The 19,035-nt window shown below is 39.1% G+C and overlaps 1 protein-coding gene and 1 long non-coding RNA gene across 3 annotated transcripts in view; both read left to right on the top strand.

Annotated features, from left to right (window-relative positions):
- LOC139738212 (uncharacterized) overlaps positions 1-16,917 on the top strand; it is a 41,811-nt gene extending 24,894 nt beyond the window's left edge. For both annotated transcript variants that reach the window (XR_011711423.1, XR_011711422.1), the window contains exons 2-3: positions 2,334-2,405; positions 16,775-16,917. This is a non-coding gene — a long non-coding RNA (uncharacterized lncRNA). The remainder of the gene's footprint in view (positions 1-2,333; positions 2,406-16,774) is intronic.
- A 499-nt stretch (positions 16,918-17,416) lies between these two features.
- LOC139738210 (nephrin-like) overlaps positions 17,417-19,035 on the top strand; it is a 35,525-nt gene continuing 33,906 nt past the window's right edge. The window contains exon 1 of the mRNA XM_071648867.1: positions 17,417-17,758. Coding sequence (XP_071504968.1) covers positions 17,674-17,758 — 85 coding nt within the window. The 5' untranslated portion in view covers positions 17,417-17,673. The remainder of the gene's footprint in view (positions 17,759-19,035) is intronic.

The raw sequence follows: 19,035 nt of genomic DNA, 5'->3' as shown, positions 1-19,035 counted from the left end.
TTTATGAGGATCTCTTTGTTTCACTTTGTTTTTGGATATCTCAGCCATTTCAAAACCGATTTTCATCAAATAAACTTTTGATACCCCTAAGAATTGCATGCTCTTTGACATCTTGTAGAGTTGTTACTGAATATCTCGCAAAACTTTAAAAGCCAAATCCTCACCTCAACCAGAACTGTACACACCCTTTAATACCACTTCTCACCTTCAATACCTCACATCCCATGTTCACCTACAATGTACTCTCCTCAAAACATACTCACACCCCTCCTTTCACCACCCCTCTTCCCTCTCCTTCAGTCTCACCCTTTACCTTTACCTCCACCCCTCCCACGCTACAACTTTACCCCTTCCCTTCACCATCATCCCATCCCTCCCTCTCACCCCAACTAGGGAGGTGGCCACCTCCGCGCCCCAACTCTCTTTTTTTACAACCACCACTCCCCTCTACTCCCCTTCAACCCCACACATCCTTCAAACCCACCACCTTCACCACCACCCCTTCCTTCAACCCCATCTACCCTTTCAACCCCAACTCCTTCTCATCCCATTCTACCACTCGACCCCACCTACCCTTTTAACCCAACCCCCCTCAAACCCACTCTACCATTCAACAACACCTTCCCTTCCTCTGTGACCCTTTTCCTTTACCACCACCCCTCCCTTCCATCCACCCACTTTCCTTCCATCCACCCACTTTCCTTCTTCCCATTCTTTTCTTTAACTCTACCCTTCTTTCATGCCATCCCCTTTCCTCTACCATCCTTAACCCCCTTTGCCTACTCCTCCTACCACTTCAATCCATATCATCTTCATTTTACTTCATCCCCAATCCACCCCCATGCCCAGTGTCTTCTCCCTCTCACCCTTCATCCTTACTCCTAAATATCACTCCTCCCCCATTACCTTGCAATACTAGCATCTCCCTCTGCATCCCTCCTTTAGCCCTTTCTGCTCAAATCCCCGGGGTGCTGCTACATCGCAATCATTTGACCATATGACCTCCTTTGTCAAGAACATTACTGTACAACCCTTGTTCAATCCTGTTAAAGTTGACATTCACAGTGGAATACAGGGGGTAATAGGAAGTACAGTGATATTTCCACCTGTCCTGATGCTCCCAGGAACCTCTTTCCAGTCAGCCCCACCCCCCACAGTCTGGTTTGAAATAATGATAAAAAGAATGAAGACAGTCCCTTAGTAAACTTGGGCAGGTGTCCATGGAAATGCTTGTTATACCAAAATCAGTTCGTCCTCAATGAGTAACTATTTGAACCATATACAGTGCAGTATGTTTTTAACCCTCTGGCATAACATTTTGTGGTTGCAGTATTGGTTGGGATTGATGATATTTCCAATCTGATGAGCATTAAATGAGTCAGACCTGATAAATGTTTGTTTCTAAATTGTGCTGCATATTTTTCTTTAAACCTAAATAGGTTGTCCAATGTTAACTCCCTGCTCTCACTTCTCTATTAAAATTGATGCAAGTTGAAGCAGACGCTGATGACATATCAGAAGCACTTCGGGGTGGAAATTTGGGGTTGGAAGAAAGCGATGAGCAAACTAAGTCACATCTGGGGTACTCTTCTTGTATGATCAAATCAGGCTCACACTCAATCTCTGCAATATGAAATGGAATGACAATGACATGTGTTTTCCATTCACTTAGCAATGAATAAATCAGCTGTGTGGAATCAAATGAACTTTGATGTCATTTTTCTTTCTCATCTCAATTGAATTGTTTTGTGGTCTCTTTAATGTGTGTCACTGATGATTGTAATACATTCAACTTTAACAATAAATCCATGTGTTGTTAAGTATGTTGTAACAAGAGGGTATCTGTGAAACTGAAAATGTCGAATGACATTTCTTCTAGATGTAATAATGCCTTCGGGTAATAAAAAGGTTTGGGGGATTCCTGGTAATCCCCCTTGTCTGTTTCTTCTTGGTATATATTTCATATGAAAGTACAACTGTATGTTTAATTTGATTTAAGACCATGAGCTTTATTAGATATGCATCTAATTGCTGACCAAAAAAAAAGAAAAAAAAAAGGTTGAATAGAAACTGGAATTAAATATCTTTGCACTTGATGAATTTTTGCAAGCATGGCAATGATATCTCCAGAGTGGCAGTGTGAACAGAGCCTTGTGAGTCTACAGAGGATGTTGTGTGGGTCCCTCCAGAGGAGACAGCCATGTTTAGTCTGTTTGAGAGCAGAGCGTAATTAGCGACAGGAATAGACCCCGGCAGAGTGGCAGGATTGCCGGATTGTCCCACATCGCTGACAGATCACTCAATTCTCTTTCCAATTTTATCTTTATGTGCAGATCACGAGCGGTGAGGTTCGCAGCCTGTCGTTGAAAGGACATTAGGCTCTGCTGGTGCTTTCACATTTGTGGGTACGTATGAACTGTGCCTTTTGCCAGATTGTTACCTTCCATACATTGTAGATCCATGGACCCTACCACAGGGTCTATGGATAGATAAATCTCTCTCTCTTTCTCCTACCCCTTTTTTTTTTCCTCTACCTTTCTCATTGCGCGTGTGTTAGTGAGTGTGTACAAGATGTATGTAATGTGTGATATGACTAGAAGTGTACACATAACGTCTCGGGGGTGACAAAACCTTGTATATCAATTGGCATATTTCAAAAATATCTTAACTCAGTTTGTTTATATCAAAATCAAGATTTGAGTTTTAAAATATTAATTACAATAATTAATGTAATCCAGAACAGTGTTTCCGCATTATGTGTCTGCAGCATTAATGGTATTTTGAAAAAGATAAAAATGCTGTAAAATTAGAAAAGTAAAACAGATTGTTTTGCTCTCCTGAAAATTCATGACTTTTTGTGATAGAAGGTCTTGTTAGAATGTTACCATGGAGATGATGCAGCCATCCCAGCTTCCAAAGTGATTGTTATCCGCATATTGCGAAAGGTGCTTGCCTTCGATGATCCAGCCTTTATTGCATTGTGGGTGTCATCCTCTCTAACCTCATTGGAATGCTCAAACTGCAGGCTAATGGGTATCGATGCACATTTGTGGAGTGTGCCATGTACCCTTTTATGATGTCCAGCTTTGGTGTAAAGCTGTGTGATATTTGAATCCGGTGCAATGGTGTTTCATATTTTGCCATTTGTTTCCCTTTCTTTTTGTTTCCTCAGTTATCTCTTACTTTTCTTGCACCACCAACATTTGAAACTCAGATACGTTTTATCCAAGGCTCGACACTAATGGTGGCCTGGTGGCCCGGGGCCACCAAAAATGCACATCGGGCCACCAAAATTTCAGAAATGAAGACTTTGGTGGCCTGATCGGGCCACCAAAAAAGGTCAGATGTTTGCCTTTGGGTAACCATAAATAAAAGTTAGTGTGGAGCCCTGTTTTAGCCATAATTCGATTTTTTCCCTATTCTACCCTACCCTCTCTGTTAGTGTAATACATGTGCCCATAGAAGGAATTAGGTCATACCCACAACCATCCACATTTAGAAGGGTATGCATATACTGTTAAAGTGGATATTTTAGCGCAACTAATTTTTCGCGCTTGGCCTGGTAAGAAGAGTTTCGCATGTTTTTAGTTCCGCGGAATCAAGACATCATGCACAGGAACATATGACAAGCAAAATGTTTGCGTGCTTTTATTTTCGCACTAGTTTTTGGTTGTGCGAAATGCGCGAAAATTACAACACCTCGAAAATTTCCACTTTTACAGTAAATGTGAATTTTATAATACAACTGAATTCTGCCTCAAGATGATAAATTCTGATATCTGTGATCAAAGAAATTAATGTCAGCATAATCTTGCAATTTGAGTAATATTACTTTTGTCCACGGCATTTATTTTTTATTAAAATTCAGTTGCATGGGTCTTTACAAACAGTGTCTTTATAAATAGATGTAGCTTTATGTAGGTACAATGTTTATGGCGGAGACAGGATGTGGCAATGTTATTTAGGAAGTGGCGTTTCACAGCTATGTGTGGGTTTTAATCATTTCATCCTCTGTACTCACTCCCCCCCCCCCTTTTTTTTCTTCCACCCCATTCTGCAGGTAGTTTGACAAAAGATGTCTCAACAAATTTACCAAAATTTAGAGAAAATAAAATCAAACTTCTCCCTTATGTAATCAATTTTATGCACACATTGTTATACCAGCATGTGTGTTTTTAGTAAGGCTCAGACGAAAAAAATATCGCGATTGGCAAATCTCAAGGAATTGTATCCCACTGTAGTTTGCATCACTGTGAATCGCACTTTTGAAAACACACTTTCAATGCTTGTTTTTCCCATTGAGGACGAGTCCCGAGTGTACTCGGGTGCGTGTCTATTGGAAATGCGTGTTGTAGCAAAATCAAATCGTCCTCAACAGGTTAAACTTGGATGACATTCAGGAGGGGCTGGTTTGCATACTTTCAGATGAAGTCTGTTATTGAATTACTAAACATGCATGGATATACGATATGCTAGCTCGCATCTTTGTTTTGGTTTATTGTTTTCCTTATGACAGAAATTATTTTATGATTTTGAAAGTATGTCTTTAGAGCTCATTGCCATCATCTTAACACCATTTTTTGTGATTATTACTGAACAGTTGTTTACATTAAGTTTCTATTCCCCCTGTAAAATAAATACCATTGACATATTGAGATTCCCAAAGCCAGAACGATCACTTCCTTCTAAATTTATTTTTTCTTCCTTCGGAAGAAATGTGTGTGGAGTTGGTGGGGGTGGTCTCAATAAAAAGTGTGGGCTCTACAGCCATTTTTCTGTCAGTTGTTTTTTGTCCTTTTGCCGCTCTGCGGTCACATTCAATTTATTACAGTTTTCCTGTTTGTGTTTCTGATCTTCCTAGTTCCATATGATAACATGCTGTCTGTGTTTGTGCAGTGTGGAAGCCATTAATACGGATCTGACACTGTCCTGCATTAAAGGACAGTTTCTCATGTTTACGGCAGGGAAGGGGATAATTTGTCTCAAAGAAAGGCCGATTTCAAACCTTGGAGGTGCCAATAACTAGCAGTGATAGGGGAATAATGTTCCGCTTTCCTATTATCTTTTGAGCCTGTACACGTGCCGAAATTTGCATTAAGGTATATGCACAATTGAATTTGCTCCTAACTTGTACGAGGCTGTCTGCAATACCATTCAACCAATCCTCCTCCCCTGACAGCTCGAACAGAAAAGATAACCTTAACCCATCGAGTACGGTTTGATTTTGCTACAACACGCATTTCCCATCTAGTTATCTGCCCGAGTATACAGGTTAATATGGAGTTTAACTTGCTAAAAGGGAATAACAATATCGCATTCTTTTGCGTACATATTAAATCACTGAGGATGGGCTGATATTGCTATGACCTGCATCCCATAGACACCCGCCCGAGTATGCTTGGGACTCGTCTTCAATGGGTTAATATGCCAAGTTGATACAAAAGGGATTAGGGACTCTGTATTTTATAATCCCTACTCAGACAGCTACAAGAACTCCCTTGTAACATGTCTGACTCAGATACAGGATGCATGTTTTATTTTTGTCAAGATACTCGTGCACTGCTGCATGGAAATATTGTTTATCAAAGTACATGATGTACATGTACACTGTATGTAGCTTTTGAAAAGCATACCGGGAACTCAATCCAGAAGGTTATTCCAATAGAATTTTGCTCGATCTGATTCAGGCTGTATACATGATGTATTTGTCAACCAAAAGGTGTGACTTTAACTTTAACCCATTTAGGACGAGTCCCGAGTATACCGGGGCAAATGTCAATACTTCCTACGTACATGTATTATGGGAAATTCGTGTTGTAGCAAGACAAGTCTGTCATCAATGGGTTAAGACATGAGGGACAGGGAGGCCCCTTGATAATATCATATTGTTGCTGTTTTTGCATTGATATACAATTGTAAAATGCCATAAAAAATGTGTCCATTTTATAGGGTTAGGGCCCTACAATTATAATATAATATTATGTTTGGTGCTTGCACACATGCAGAGACTCCAACCCAAAGCACCTTCTGATCTGGAGACTCTCCCGCCTGAAACCCGGAGCAAACGGGAGACTCCAACTTGAAGTTCCTAGGGTTCCAGATGCTCTCTGGTGCTATCTACACATGTAAGGCTTATTTTTTCAACATACAAGTACGATAGAAATACATGTGTAAGTAAGAAATCCTCTCCAACGGGAGACAAAGAGCCTGGGTGGGAGAAATTAAATCTCAAGCGGGAGAACGGGAGATTTTGCAAAAATGGGTTTTCGGCGGGAGATCTCCCGTCGAAAACGGGAGAGTTGGAGTCTCTGCACATGTTGAAAAACCCCTTTAGGACAGACTGATTTTGCAATACAGGACAACACACATTTCCCATAGACACCTGCCGAAGTGATTGGGACTCGTCAAAGGTTTAATTGCTGAACTTGTATATTACTCGTCTGCTAAAATATGTGTGTATGACAAACAAAATTGAAAGATTATGAATCCTCAGGAGCAGAATATCAGTAGAATGGGTATGGGAGGGGTGAGAGGGTATGGGAGGGGTGAGGGGGTATGGGAGGGGTGAGGGGGTATGGGAGGGGTGAGGGGGTATGGGAGGGGTGAGGGGGTATGGGAGGGGTGAGGGGGTATGGGAGGGGTGAGGGGGTATGGGAGGAGTGAGGGGGTATGGGAGGGGTGAGGGGGTATGGGAGAGGTGAGGGGGTATGAGAGGGGTGAGGGTATGGGAGGGGTGAGGGGGTATGGGGGGGGGTGAGGGGGTATGGGAGGGGTGAGGGGGTATGAGAGGGGTGAGTTATGCTAAAAGAGGAATACTCCCCTTGGGGCACTTAATAATGATTCCGCTGTGGTATACCACAAAATGTTGTTCTCTAATTGAAACCTCAGCCTTTATCATCACCTTTCCTCTTTTTCGTCTGGATTTGTCACTTTAGTACAATATGGCCAGAAAGTTCTGTATTTTGAGGAATGTACATGTAAATGCTGGCCACTGTACATCTGTGTACCTCAAATAGGGAATTTGATTTATGGTTTGGCAATGTAGTTTTTTTTTTTTCTCATGCTCTTGGCATCTTATCAATGAGATTTTTGCAGTAATTGAAGTATTTTTACATCAATATACATTTTAGATTTTTCACAGAACGTACCAAATAAAGACCCATTGCCAAGAGGTACATTGTAGGTACGTACCATTCTGTGTGTGTGTGTGTGTGTGTGTGTGTGTGTGTGTGTTTTGTTGTTGCTATTGTTTTGTTATGGAACATGTACACAGCCAACCTTTCTTGCAGACAACCTTTCTTGTGCACAATATAAATGGATGACATCACCTACAAACTAGTATAGAGACAATCATGAAAATGGAATTCAAGGACTTTCATTTCATTTCGTGCGTGTTTGTCTTGCTTCACTTCAAAGTGATTATGAAAAAAAACCTTTTGGTAATAACGACAGATGAATTATGTCTATGTAAACAATTATTGAAGAAAGTATGAAGAAGAAGCCAAAATGGGGCTAATCAGTGTCTGTAACCTTTTTGTGTCAGGGACTTGGGATAACATGTACAAGGCTATGGGGTTTTCTGTGCCAATCGCGACCCCAAAACACACAAATGGTAATAACAAAGACACTGCCTGCTAGAGACTGTAGGAACATGTTTTGCAGGCTGCCGTAGGATGGGAAATTTCTTAGTGCACATGGGTTTCTCGGCGGATCGAAGCAGCTCAGTCACCCACGTAAATCCATGAGTCATACGAGACAGATCGCAGAGGAAATACAATGTGCATTTGTCTGAGGGCCAGCGGCATGGAACGACTGCACCATTAATTTATTGTGGTCATTCATTCATTCATTGTGGATGAGTCTTATCAAATCTCCGCTGTGTGGAGGGGTGGGAATCGAGTGACAGAAAGCATTGATATGTCTCTATGCATGAACCCACCAATGACATTTCAGTGAATACTGGGGGAATCCGATGCATTTCAGCTGGTTGTGGTTTGGGCGCATACAGGAGAAAGAGTGAGAATTTGCTCTACGTATACAGAAAAGGTGACAATGTTTTACTCTTATAGTTTTGATTGTATATTATTTTTGAATACCTTGTTAAAGAAGGAAACGGAGCTGTAGGCATAAGTTCAGTCACGATGTTGTATAATCACCTTCGTCATTAGTCACTGTCACAGTACTTTTTCTCAACTTGGCCACTTGTATTTAAAGTCTTCCAGCATTGCATGTATATTATAGAGTTTATAAGATCAATTCTATGTGTGCGTGTGTGTGTGTGTGTGTGTGTGTTTCTAGTGTCATGGACAAAATCTCTTTTACTGAATAGGTGATTTCAAATTCGTGAACTCTGTGTGATGAGCATTTTACCATGGTAATACTTTTGTCAGAAATTACATTAGCCGTGTAGTTTCAATAATAACCATCATCATTACAATCATTTAGCATATTTTTCTTACTAAAGTTTGTAACCTCATTCTCATCATTGTCATTTTTTTTAAGTATTGATTGTGTAAATTGTGCTAAAGTCCATTTGTACCTGTCAGTTCATTTGGACATGAGGAATATGTTGCATATATTCCATCATGGCTCCTCCATCAACCTCAGATTTGGTCAGCAATGCTTGTAATTATCTACAAGGACATAGCATTTAGGACCTACAGTATTACGGGGGAAATGATGCCGCTGAAATATGTACCGTAAATCTGATTTTAGAAGAAAATATATGAAAAAACAATAGAACTAAAGTAGAAAAGAAGTAAAACAACTAACAATGTAGATATGCTGGAAAAGATGGTCGCATGGTGGAAAAGGAAATAACGCATTTAAGGAAAAAAGCAAAATATGCAAAATCTACCAGTACTTGTCATGACTAATGGATGAACATTCAAGTCCAAGAGGGCAATTCCGCGGTTAGTAACGTTACATTTGAACAAATTTGGATATTTGTTTTTACTACTAAATTACCATTTATTGATTTCAAGTCAAAATTACGTCAAAAACATGTTCATCTTTCCCAGGTTTATGATACAGAAAAGAATGAATACAATCCAATAAATATTAGAATTGCTATGGCAACTTAAAGGGCTGGTTAGTAACGTCACGAAAAAAGGACATGACAAAAAAATCAATATCTTGAAACTAAAAGTGTGCAAAAAGTCAGGTTACTTCAAACAAAGTGTTGCATTAATTTCAATTATTGCATCATGACTAATGTTCATGCAAATTTTTTGAGCAGTTCGACCAATAATTTCTTAGCTAGACCCCCAAAAGCATGGTTAGTAACGTTACGGTTAGTAACGTTACATTTGTCCGGAGTAATTCCGCAGGTCATTTCACCCTTTTGTAATTGACAGAATGTCACATGACTTCTGGAGTATTTAAATGTATTCATCTTTTACCCTTTAGCAAAACTTTGAGGAAAAAAATTCAAAGGAACCCACTGTAATTTGCATTTAAGTAAATTTCAGCATCCCTAGTCCCATATGTTCATTTTAAATGATGGTTTTAGATCTCGCGAAATCAGTAAATACGAAAAATAAAATCTACTGCATTTGAAAGACCTTAATGATTGGTGAACATCCATGGCATTAGTTGATACCTAGATTAAAGAGTAAGATAAAGAGGCACATTTCTTTTATCCATGTCATGTCCATCTAACTGCGGAATTGCCCAAGAGTTGATTTTCTTTTCTTATTTTTCTTGTATAATCTGTGGTCACCAAGAGATATTTTGGGTTCCAGGACATTGGCTCAGACTGTAATAGTTGTCCTCATGAAGTATCTGCATGCTAAGCCAAACATAAATTCTACCCACAAACTTAACCCTAACCCTAATCCTAATTCTCACATCAAACTACTGTAAACCACACTGCCACAACTATAGCCCAGAGCAATCATCCAGGAGCAAATGTCGTGTCACCGTTGTTGTACCAAGTACCATTGTGACCTCACTGGAAATGGTTTCAGTACTTCATTCAAGAGTGCATGAACCCTAGTTGTGTTCATTACTCCAGCAGCCAGAAGTTTGTCTAACCAATCACTTTCTGGTCAGTAATTTCAAAATAGCCCCTAGTGAAATTAAATGTGTTTAGATTTTCCTGAGGGTAAAACAGAAGAGTACTTTCTGCTGGAGAGTGAGATAAGTGCAGTGCCCACTACCAAACAAATATTTTGTCTGTGGACCCCGCCAAATGACTTCATCTTGTGTTGAGAAATTTTGCACGAAACACAATTTTTGCTCTGAGCACTTCTTTGAGGTTACGTTCCCCTGTGTTATCAAGTTGATGAGTGAATTTTACTAAACATAAGCCCAATTATAAAGGATGTTCATTGAAATCAGACACAGAAAAAGAAAGTTACCGAAATTAAAATCTTTATTAATATTTTGTCACACCCAAAGAGAAGTAAAGTGTGCAAACTGTAACAAAAGCAAACAGAAGAAAACTGACCAGAAATGAATATGATTTATTAGTGGAAAAAATGAGCAAAGAAAATGGGATTTCATCGGGATACGAACCCGAGACCTTTGAAATGCTAGAGCCCAGTGCTCTACCGACTGAGCTGTAGAAAGCGTGTAGTTCAGTGTTCGTCCCAGAAAACATTAATTCTCAATGCACGGATGGTCGTACGTACAAACTGTAGCAGTTTCAGTCATGTCAGTGACTAGTCATAATCAATGTCAGCTGATATGATACATGGGTCTCAGGTAATTAACCCCTGGGCAATTACAGTTGTACCCCAGACCCTTCCCCTGACCCTGCCCCTAATCCAAATCTTGAACCTAATCCTCACCCTAATCTTTACTCTAAACCTTATCACTAACCGACATTTAGCAAGGGGGGGGGGGGGGGGGGGTAATTGAGGGGTATTACCCTGATATGATCTTACACTTCTACCACTGCCTCACATCTCACCCACCATTGACCTGTACTATATGTAGGCTTATATCATTACATTCATGATAATAATGATGATAACTGTAAGTATATCTTGCACAATTTCTATGTATTAAAGCCACCCAAGGGAGACAAAAAAAAAAAATGTGGCTGTTACAGACAGGTGGACGCTACTGACATGTTTGCTTTGTCTCTCCAAGGGAATCGTTACTAGTGGTCATATAGTGCAGGTGGCCTCTATAGACGGGTGGTTGCTAAGACAGGTTTGACTGTATCAAAATAATGAAGAGACAAACTGTTTTTTTTTTTTTTTTTTTTTTTTTTTTTTTTTTTTTTTTTGGGGGGGGGGGGGGGGGTAAATGACATACATTGTATTGCAAGTTATCAAAACCATGAAAACCATGTAATATGGCAGAGGTACAAGCTTGTACACTTGTAGACCAGTCCCCATAGCCAAATTTCTAGTTCTGCTTAATATGATATTCATACATGTACTTGTTTGTGGTAATGTCCATATATTTGTAATTTCCGGCATTTTCACCCAAACTACACGCAATCATGTTAAAGCAAAAATTATTATCACAGTGATGAGGCATTCATGGGCACACTGTTTATAAGGGAACCCTGAGCAATCAGAATTTCTAGAAATTCTCATCAATCAGACGAAATTGATCCAGCATTTAATGGCGATTTTTGGCGTGGGCAAAATTGGCTCCATCTGCTTATACCTACAGGAAAAGTGGTCTTTATTTCAAGGGTTTGTTTGTATGTTTTTTTTTCCTTTAAATTTCAGTCTGTTTTATAGGGGAAGGGAATTGTTGTTGTTGTTTCTTATATTTTGAGTCAGACTCCGTGAGATACTGCCAGCTAGCAGAGTGCCGACACTTCCCCTGAACAGGTTTGGAATGAGCGGACTTCCTGTCAAAGAAATCCAGTAGAAGTCAATGGCATCTCAACCAAAAGGTCCCAGTTTTCCAATCTGAGCATAGTTTTGATTTTAACCCATTGAAGACTGACTGATTTTTGGTACAACACGCATTTCCTGTAGACTCCTGCCCGAGTATACTCCTAAGGACTCATCCTCAAAGGGTTAATATGGCGATCAATTTTCATCCAAAATTTGTCGCCTAATAAAGGTTCAGTTGAAGATTTTGCAATTAGGGGGCTTTTGAAAAATTTATGTGAAAAGCAATGTGATCAATTTAAAAGGATATCTTAACTATTTGTTTTTATGAAGTAGTATGAATGCATATTAAGAACTTTGATAAACAGATAGAGCACCAAATTATAGAATAATTTCTTGGATTTAAAGGGATGGTACAGTATTGGTGGAAATGAGAATTGGGCTTTTAACTTTTTGCGAGATACCAAGAAAACACTTATGAAATAGTACAGAGCATACCATTCTAAGAGGAATTCAAAGTTTATTTGATGAAAATCGAGTTTTGAATGACTGAAACATCCAAAAACAAAGTTAAACAAAGCAATCGTAAAAAAAAGTGTGGGTCCCACACTTTATTAGAATCGCTCTGGCATATCTCAGCCATTTCAAAACCAATTTTCATCAATTTTCCTCATGGAATTACATGTTCTGTCATATTTCATAAGAGGTTTCTTATCATCTCACCCAAAAAAAATGTTAGAAACCTGAAATTAGGTCTCAACCAAAACTATACAATCCCTTTAAGGAGTTATTATGGGTTGGAAGATCTGGGATTCCTTTTGTCTGTTCCTCTGTTTAATTTGATGTGTTTATATTCAAGCCAAATCCTGAAGTCTGAATCTAAGGCTATCACCAAATTTTTGCCTCTTTTTTTTTTTCTCTCTGTGATTCTTTTAAATAGAAGGTTGCTATAAAAGAATCTCACCTTGTATCTCACTCAAAAAAAAAAAAAAGGTCTCTTCAAACATAGAGATATGCATGGGACTGTTATTCCGGGTTTGAGTGTGGTGGTGGTGGTGATGCGGTTGCCGTGAGCGACGCTGCACGGATAATGTTCTGCACCCCTCCACGACCCATAGGAGCTGCCCTCCGCAGCAGGTAGGGGTAAAAGACCCCGGGAGCGTAGGGCAGACACTGCTGACCTGAGAGGACTGGGAGAATGGAGTAGGAGAGAGAAAGAAAAACAAAGCTGGGGTAGTGGGGCACACATTAGGCTTGCAAATGGCACAAAGTCTGTTTTTCTTTTCCTCTCTTTTTTTTTCTCTCTCTCACCTGCAATCTCTTCCTCGTCTTATTCTGCCGCTCTTTCTGCCGCATTTTTCTATTCATGGCATGGATTTTTCCCACGATCCAGGGTCTTGCTTCGAAGCCGGCATTCTGTGAGAGCTTGCTGGGTGTGAGAATGCTCAGATCAAAGGATATACAGCGATATTAAGCGTACATGTAGCATTGAAGTATAACTTGAAGGCTGTGTGGGCAGGCATTTTGTGTACGGGTGTATCTGCACACCCAATTATTTCAAGAGTGTGAATGTGTTTTTAAGTTGTCAAATGTTCAGCAGGTATGTGTGTGGATGTTTTTGCTGTAGTAGCAAACATCAATACATTTTTCTTGTTTATCATTAAAGTGTTTATAAAAAATATGTTTCTATTTATATGTACCTGTAGAGATACACTGTAGACTCAAAATATGAGCAATGGCAAAAGAAAAGAGAATGAGTTGTCTATTTTTGCAGGTTGTAATACAATACTGTATATTGTAAATTATAAAGAAAACAGTTATTTAAAATGCTCATGAAATGCTGCAGAAATATTTGTATTTAGCATTGTCAATTTTGAATTTTCAAAATGCAAGGACAGTGATCCATTACAAGTACATACACTATTCCAGTAATTAATCATTTGCTAGCTTTTGATAACATTTCCTTGCAAACTCTATTGAAATGATATCCGATAAAGGTTAATGATTGAAAAATAGATTGTCTAATTTCCTCAATAATTCATTTCCTCATCAGCTACACTTATTGTAGAAGGTGATTTTGTGTTTGCATGCTATCAGTCACTTCCTTCAGCTGGCATTGGATTGATAGCATTGCATTCAATATGCACGTACACATTGCATATCATGGCCATGAGTAATACATATTGTATATTCTGGAATCTTCCAAAAAGGCACTAATTTGGAATGATCACTCTAATAAGGCCATTACTATTAATTGAAACTTTATCATTTTGAAGTGTATGAAACTAGGTTTTGATGAATGTCTCCTCCTCAAAATACAAGGCCCCACCATGGAATCAATTAGGGTCCATTCGTGTACATACCCAATGCTTGTCACATTTTGCACCCTAATTCATTTTCTATAAAACTATTGTTTGCAGACCAAGTCACATAATAAAAATTGACAGTTTAAGTGTTAGACCTGCAAAGAGGTCTATATTTATTTATTTTTTCAATACTGTCATTGACATTTTATTCATGTCCTCTTATCAAAAAGAGCAGGAAGTACTTAGCAGACATTCAGTTGTTTCACTTTCTACCCCAAAACTTCTATTTTAAGCTTTTTCAGGATGTATCGTAAAGTGGCTGTAGGGAATGTTTCAATCATCTCATTACAAAACATTTAACGTTATTGTAAGGAAAGGAAAATTATGAGGAATCTGTCAGAAAGAATTACAATGTACAGGGCATTGTCAATGGCAACAGTGTAATTACCTCCGCCAAGGGAGGAGGTTATGTTTTTGTTACCGTTGGTTTGTGTGTTTGTGTGTTTGTCCTTGTGCAAAATAACTCAAAAAGTACTGAACGGATTTGGATGAAACTTGCAGGAAAGCTTTAGAATGATACAAGTAACAGATGATTATTACTAATTTTGGTAGTGATCCGAGAATTTTGGGGAATTTATGAAGGATTTTGATATATTGGCAGGTAGGGTCAATGAACTTGGGAGTTCAGGCTGTGCGTATTTGAGGTTTGCATGCGCGCACTATAAAAGTGTGTGCTGTAGTTTCTGCTAGGGCGAAGTGCGCAGTGCAGCTGAGGGGTTTATGACGTAACAAAGGCTTCTATACTGGGAAATCGGGCGACTTCCAGCACACGATGCTATACATATGGGTATTTCATATAATAATGTATATATATATATATATATATATATATATATATATATATATATATATAATATATAGTTGAATTTAATGACGGGGATCCCGATATAAACACAAAACTGAATTTTTTTTCGGGACCGACCAGGAATTTGATCTGTGATAATAACACTATAGTAGTAAGCTTTCATACAATGTATTTCTTTTTTTTTTAAATTCCAATACAATCTTTACAACGATCTCGAAAATACTGGCGCATCTTTTCGTAATATTTACCAGAATATAGGCGCTGTGAAAACAGTAATAAATGTTCGAATTGCTATGCCAAATTACTCTTCAATTCCTGCACGATGCTTTTGTTGGGAACACATAGCTTAAGGTGAAAAAAAAAATATATGAAGTAAACTATAGAACATCAACGAATTATACATGTATTTTGCTCACAAGACTGACTCTCACTGCACATGAATCGTTTATAAACATGCATTATACTCTTTGAGGATAATTTTGGCTTCAGAAGATCCGAGATTAGTTCAGATACTGAGTACGTGCGTTAGGGTTAGGCCCGCTAAGTTACGGGGAAAAAACAAAAAACAAAACAAAACAAAACAAAACAAAACAAAACCAGCAACCGGGCGCTGGCTGCCATTTAGTTTAGATTTTGAACTTTTTTTTTTCTTCAAACCAGTTTACGAGTTTTGCAGCAAGTCCGCGATGCTCCCGCCCAGTGCGCGGATCGTCTGAGATGGGACGGCTGATTCATGGGGCCAGGGCCCTGTTTCATAAAGCTGTTCGCAAAGTTACGAACAACTTACGAATGACTGGTGATCAGTTCTGATAATTCAGCACAAGAACTGATCAACAGTTGCTCGTAAGTCGTTCGTAACTTTACGAACAGCTTTATGAAACACCCCCCAGTGCTTTAACAATTGCGCTAAATACGTAAACATTGTCCTAAATCTAGACTGCCGGTACTTATGCTGGCGATCCGTGATGGAGTAAACTACTACAGATTCTTGTAAAATTCGTCAAATTCGCCTAATTCGTTGTCCTGTGCAATGTGGGAAGCGACCAAAATCAAGGGGTCGGGTCGGCTTACAATGCTGTACATATCCGCCGTAGACGCGCGCAACGCACGCATGACAAAAGCGTTGAAAGCGTTGAAAGCGTTGAAAGCGTCCACATGATCAGAAAAGCGTTCGGGGATTTCATTGAATTCGTCCAAATTCCGTCCATGAAGTCTGGACGCAAAAAGCGTTGAAAACGTCCCGGGCAATTTCAACAACGCTAAAAGCGTTGGGACGAAATTTGGACGCACTTTCGTCGGGCGTTTTCTATTGCGCGTACTGTAAGTACGTATGGGTAGAAATCACTGAAATCTCTATGGAAGAACAAGATCAGTGGTGGAAAAAAGCTGCATGCTTGGCGGAGGTCTGCGCTCTCAGAGTGCTTCTCTAGTTCATGAAGTCATCTTCACTAATTGTTTTATAAACTCCTGGATGAACATCAATACAAATTATCCAAGCAACAACGATGTGTTTTTGGTGTTTTCATGTCTGGTATCAAACATCAATGTAATAACTTGTGAAGACATTTTTGTTGTTACTGTTGTTGTTGTTGTTGTTGTTGTTGTTGTTGATGTTGATGTTGTTGTTGTTGTTGTTGTTGATGTTGATGTTGATGTTGTTGTTGGTGGTGGTGGTGTTGTTGTTGTTGATGTTGATGATGATGATGATTGCTATGAAAATTGGATTGCTGTGAATCATAGCATATTCTGTAAATAATGTTTCCAAAGTAAATTACTCAATATTGTTTTTGTTCTCTCTACAGCCCCTTGACATCGTGGGACACCCACTACAGTAAAGGTCTTGAAGGGGAAGGCGGTGTGCCAGAACATTCTAGAGGCTTCATGTGATCATCGGTCCAGAGCAGATCGTAAAGTGTGACCATCAAACTTCAGGGTCCAAGAAAAAGTTCAGACGGAAGTACATGTACACATGCACCGATTTATGGCAATAAGCCTGAGGGGAAAGTTGGTTATTTGCAGTGGTCAGCATTGACGGAGCTCAAAGAAGATGACATAGGAAGCAAATGTGTAATGATATTTCTTGTCTACCAGTGAGGATTAAGTTGATAAAAGTGTCTCTCGCAGGAGCATCCCAAGGAAAAGGGACTGAGATTGTTTTTTCCTCTCATCTGGAAGAGAGACAGTGAGATTTAAAAGAAAACGAAAAGGGAAGTACATTCAGCCAAGTAAGTAGTCTTTTAGCAATAAAACTAGTAAATGCTGAACCAAACGAAAACAAAATTGACATAGGAATACTGCCTTTTTTCACTCTATATCTCTTGAATGACAAATCTGAGAGTCCTCGTTAAAATTGGAAAACAAAACAAAACAATACAGGTCTTCCCTTTTCTAAACATAGTGACCTTGTACCTACAAACTGCACATGTGCATGTACATGCATCAGAGCAGGAAATTGCGCAGAAAGGAAAAAGGGAAAGATAACAATTAGAGGTGAATTGGTACTCATCCTGTGTTGCAATATTGGGACGAAAGTAGATCACCTTCTCTGGACGGGACGACCATTTTCTAGTTGCTCCTCAGAGTAAAGACTGAAACATCTGCAGCCTGTGGGCGTGGCTCATTGCATCAGTAGCCCCATTGGATAAAAGTTTGGAATAGACAGTATTGATTGACACCAAGTGGGCGTGGCCATCTACCAGCAATGGATTTCTCCTTCAACCACCGTGTCTTCCTCATCCCTCTGCTGTCTGTTGCCTGGAGACTGCTCTGCCTCCACATAGAATCATGTGAGTGTTTCAGTCAAACCCCTTTAACCCTTTGCAGATGAGTCCCGAGACTACTCAGGCAGGTATCTGTGGAAAATGCGTGTTAGAGCAAAATCAGTTCATCCCCTACAGGTTATTAAAACCCATTGAGGACAGACTGATTTTGCTAGAACACGCATTTTCCATAGACACTTGCACTAGTAGTATAATTGGGACACGTCCTCAACGGGTTAATAATCCGTTCCCCATATAACAGTAAAATCCCCATAGACCATTTTTGGGTACAGTGAGATATCTAGAGGTGGAGGCTTAAATTGATTTGAAATTATGGAAGATGCTTGCTCTTAAAAGGGATGGTATAGTACTGATTGAGATGAGGATTCGGCTTTTAACTTTTTGTGAGGCATTTAAAAACCACTTCAAGAAATGTCAAAGGGTGTATCATTCAAATTGGACTTCAAAGTGTATTTGAGGTAAATCAGTTTTGAAATGGCTGAGATTTCCAAAATTAAAGTAAACCAGTGGGATCCTCATAAAAGGTGGGTCTTACCTTTTATTATGATCAATTATGCTTGGATATAGTCATTTTAAAACTTATTTTAATAAAATAAACTTTAAATTCCTTTTACAATTATATTCTCTCACATTTCATGAGAGGTTTCTTACTATGTCGCTCCCCCCCCCCAAAAAAAAAGGGGGGGGGGGGTTGAAAACATTAAAGTCTCATCTCAACCAAAACTATACCGTCCCTTTAATAGGGCAAATCAGCTTTCTCTGAACTTTTGATTCTCCAGATTTTTAGATTGTTATGAAAGTTGAGTGCTTGCCATAAAGGAGTGAGTTTCTGAAACTGAGAATTTATGTACCTCATTCTTAATACTTTGCAAGAAAGTGCTTGAAACCTGTTTGAGTAACACTCATGCCTTTAATTGTGACATTTTCACCAAGAGAAATATTATCAAAAGAGACCTGTCTCATCTTCATACACTTGGAGTGCCATAGTGTGACAGGCATGGCATACTTTTGATATTAAAAAAAGACTACTATAATTATAATCACCATCATTTTTCAACTCATTCAAGGACTACAATTTTGTACACAGATACTTAAAGGACAAGTTCACCATCATTAACATAAGGATTGAGAGAATGTGGCAATATTAGTAGAACACATCATTGAAAGTTTGATGAAAATCGGACAATCCGTTCAAAAGTTATGAATTTTTGAAGTTTTTGTGCAGTAACCGCTGGATGAGAAGACTACTGCAGTGTATGAATAACTTAGATGTCACATGCGTA

Source organism: Diadema antillarum, unplaced genomic scaffold (assembly GCF_040938485.1).
Source record: "Diadema antillarum isolate AM-2024a unplaced genomic scaffold, OU_Dant_1.0 seq00000730_RagTag, whole genome shotgun sequence".
In the NCBI taxonomy this organism is placed as follows: Eukaryota; Metazoa; Echinodermata; class Echinoidea; order Diadematoida; family Diadematidae; genus Diadema; species Diadema antillarum.
Note: the sequence above shows the minus strand (reverse complement) of the source record. Positions and strands in the feature narration are given on the sequence as shown.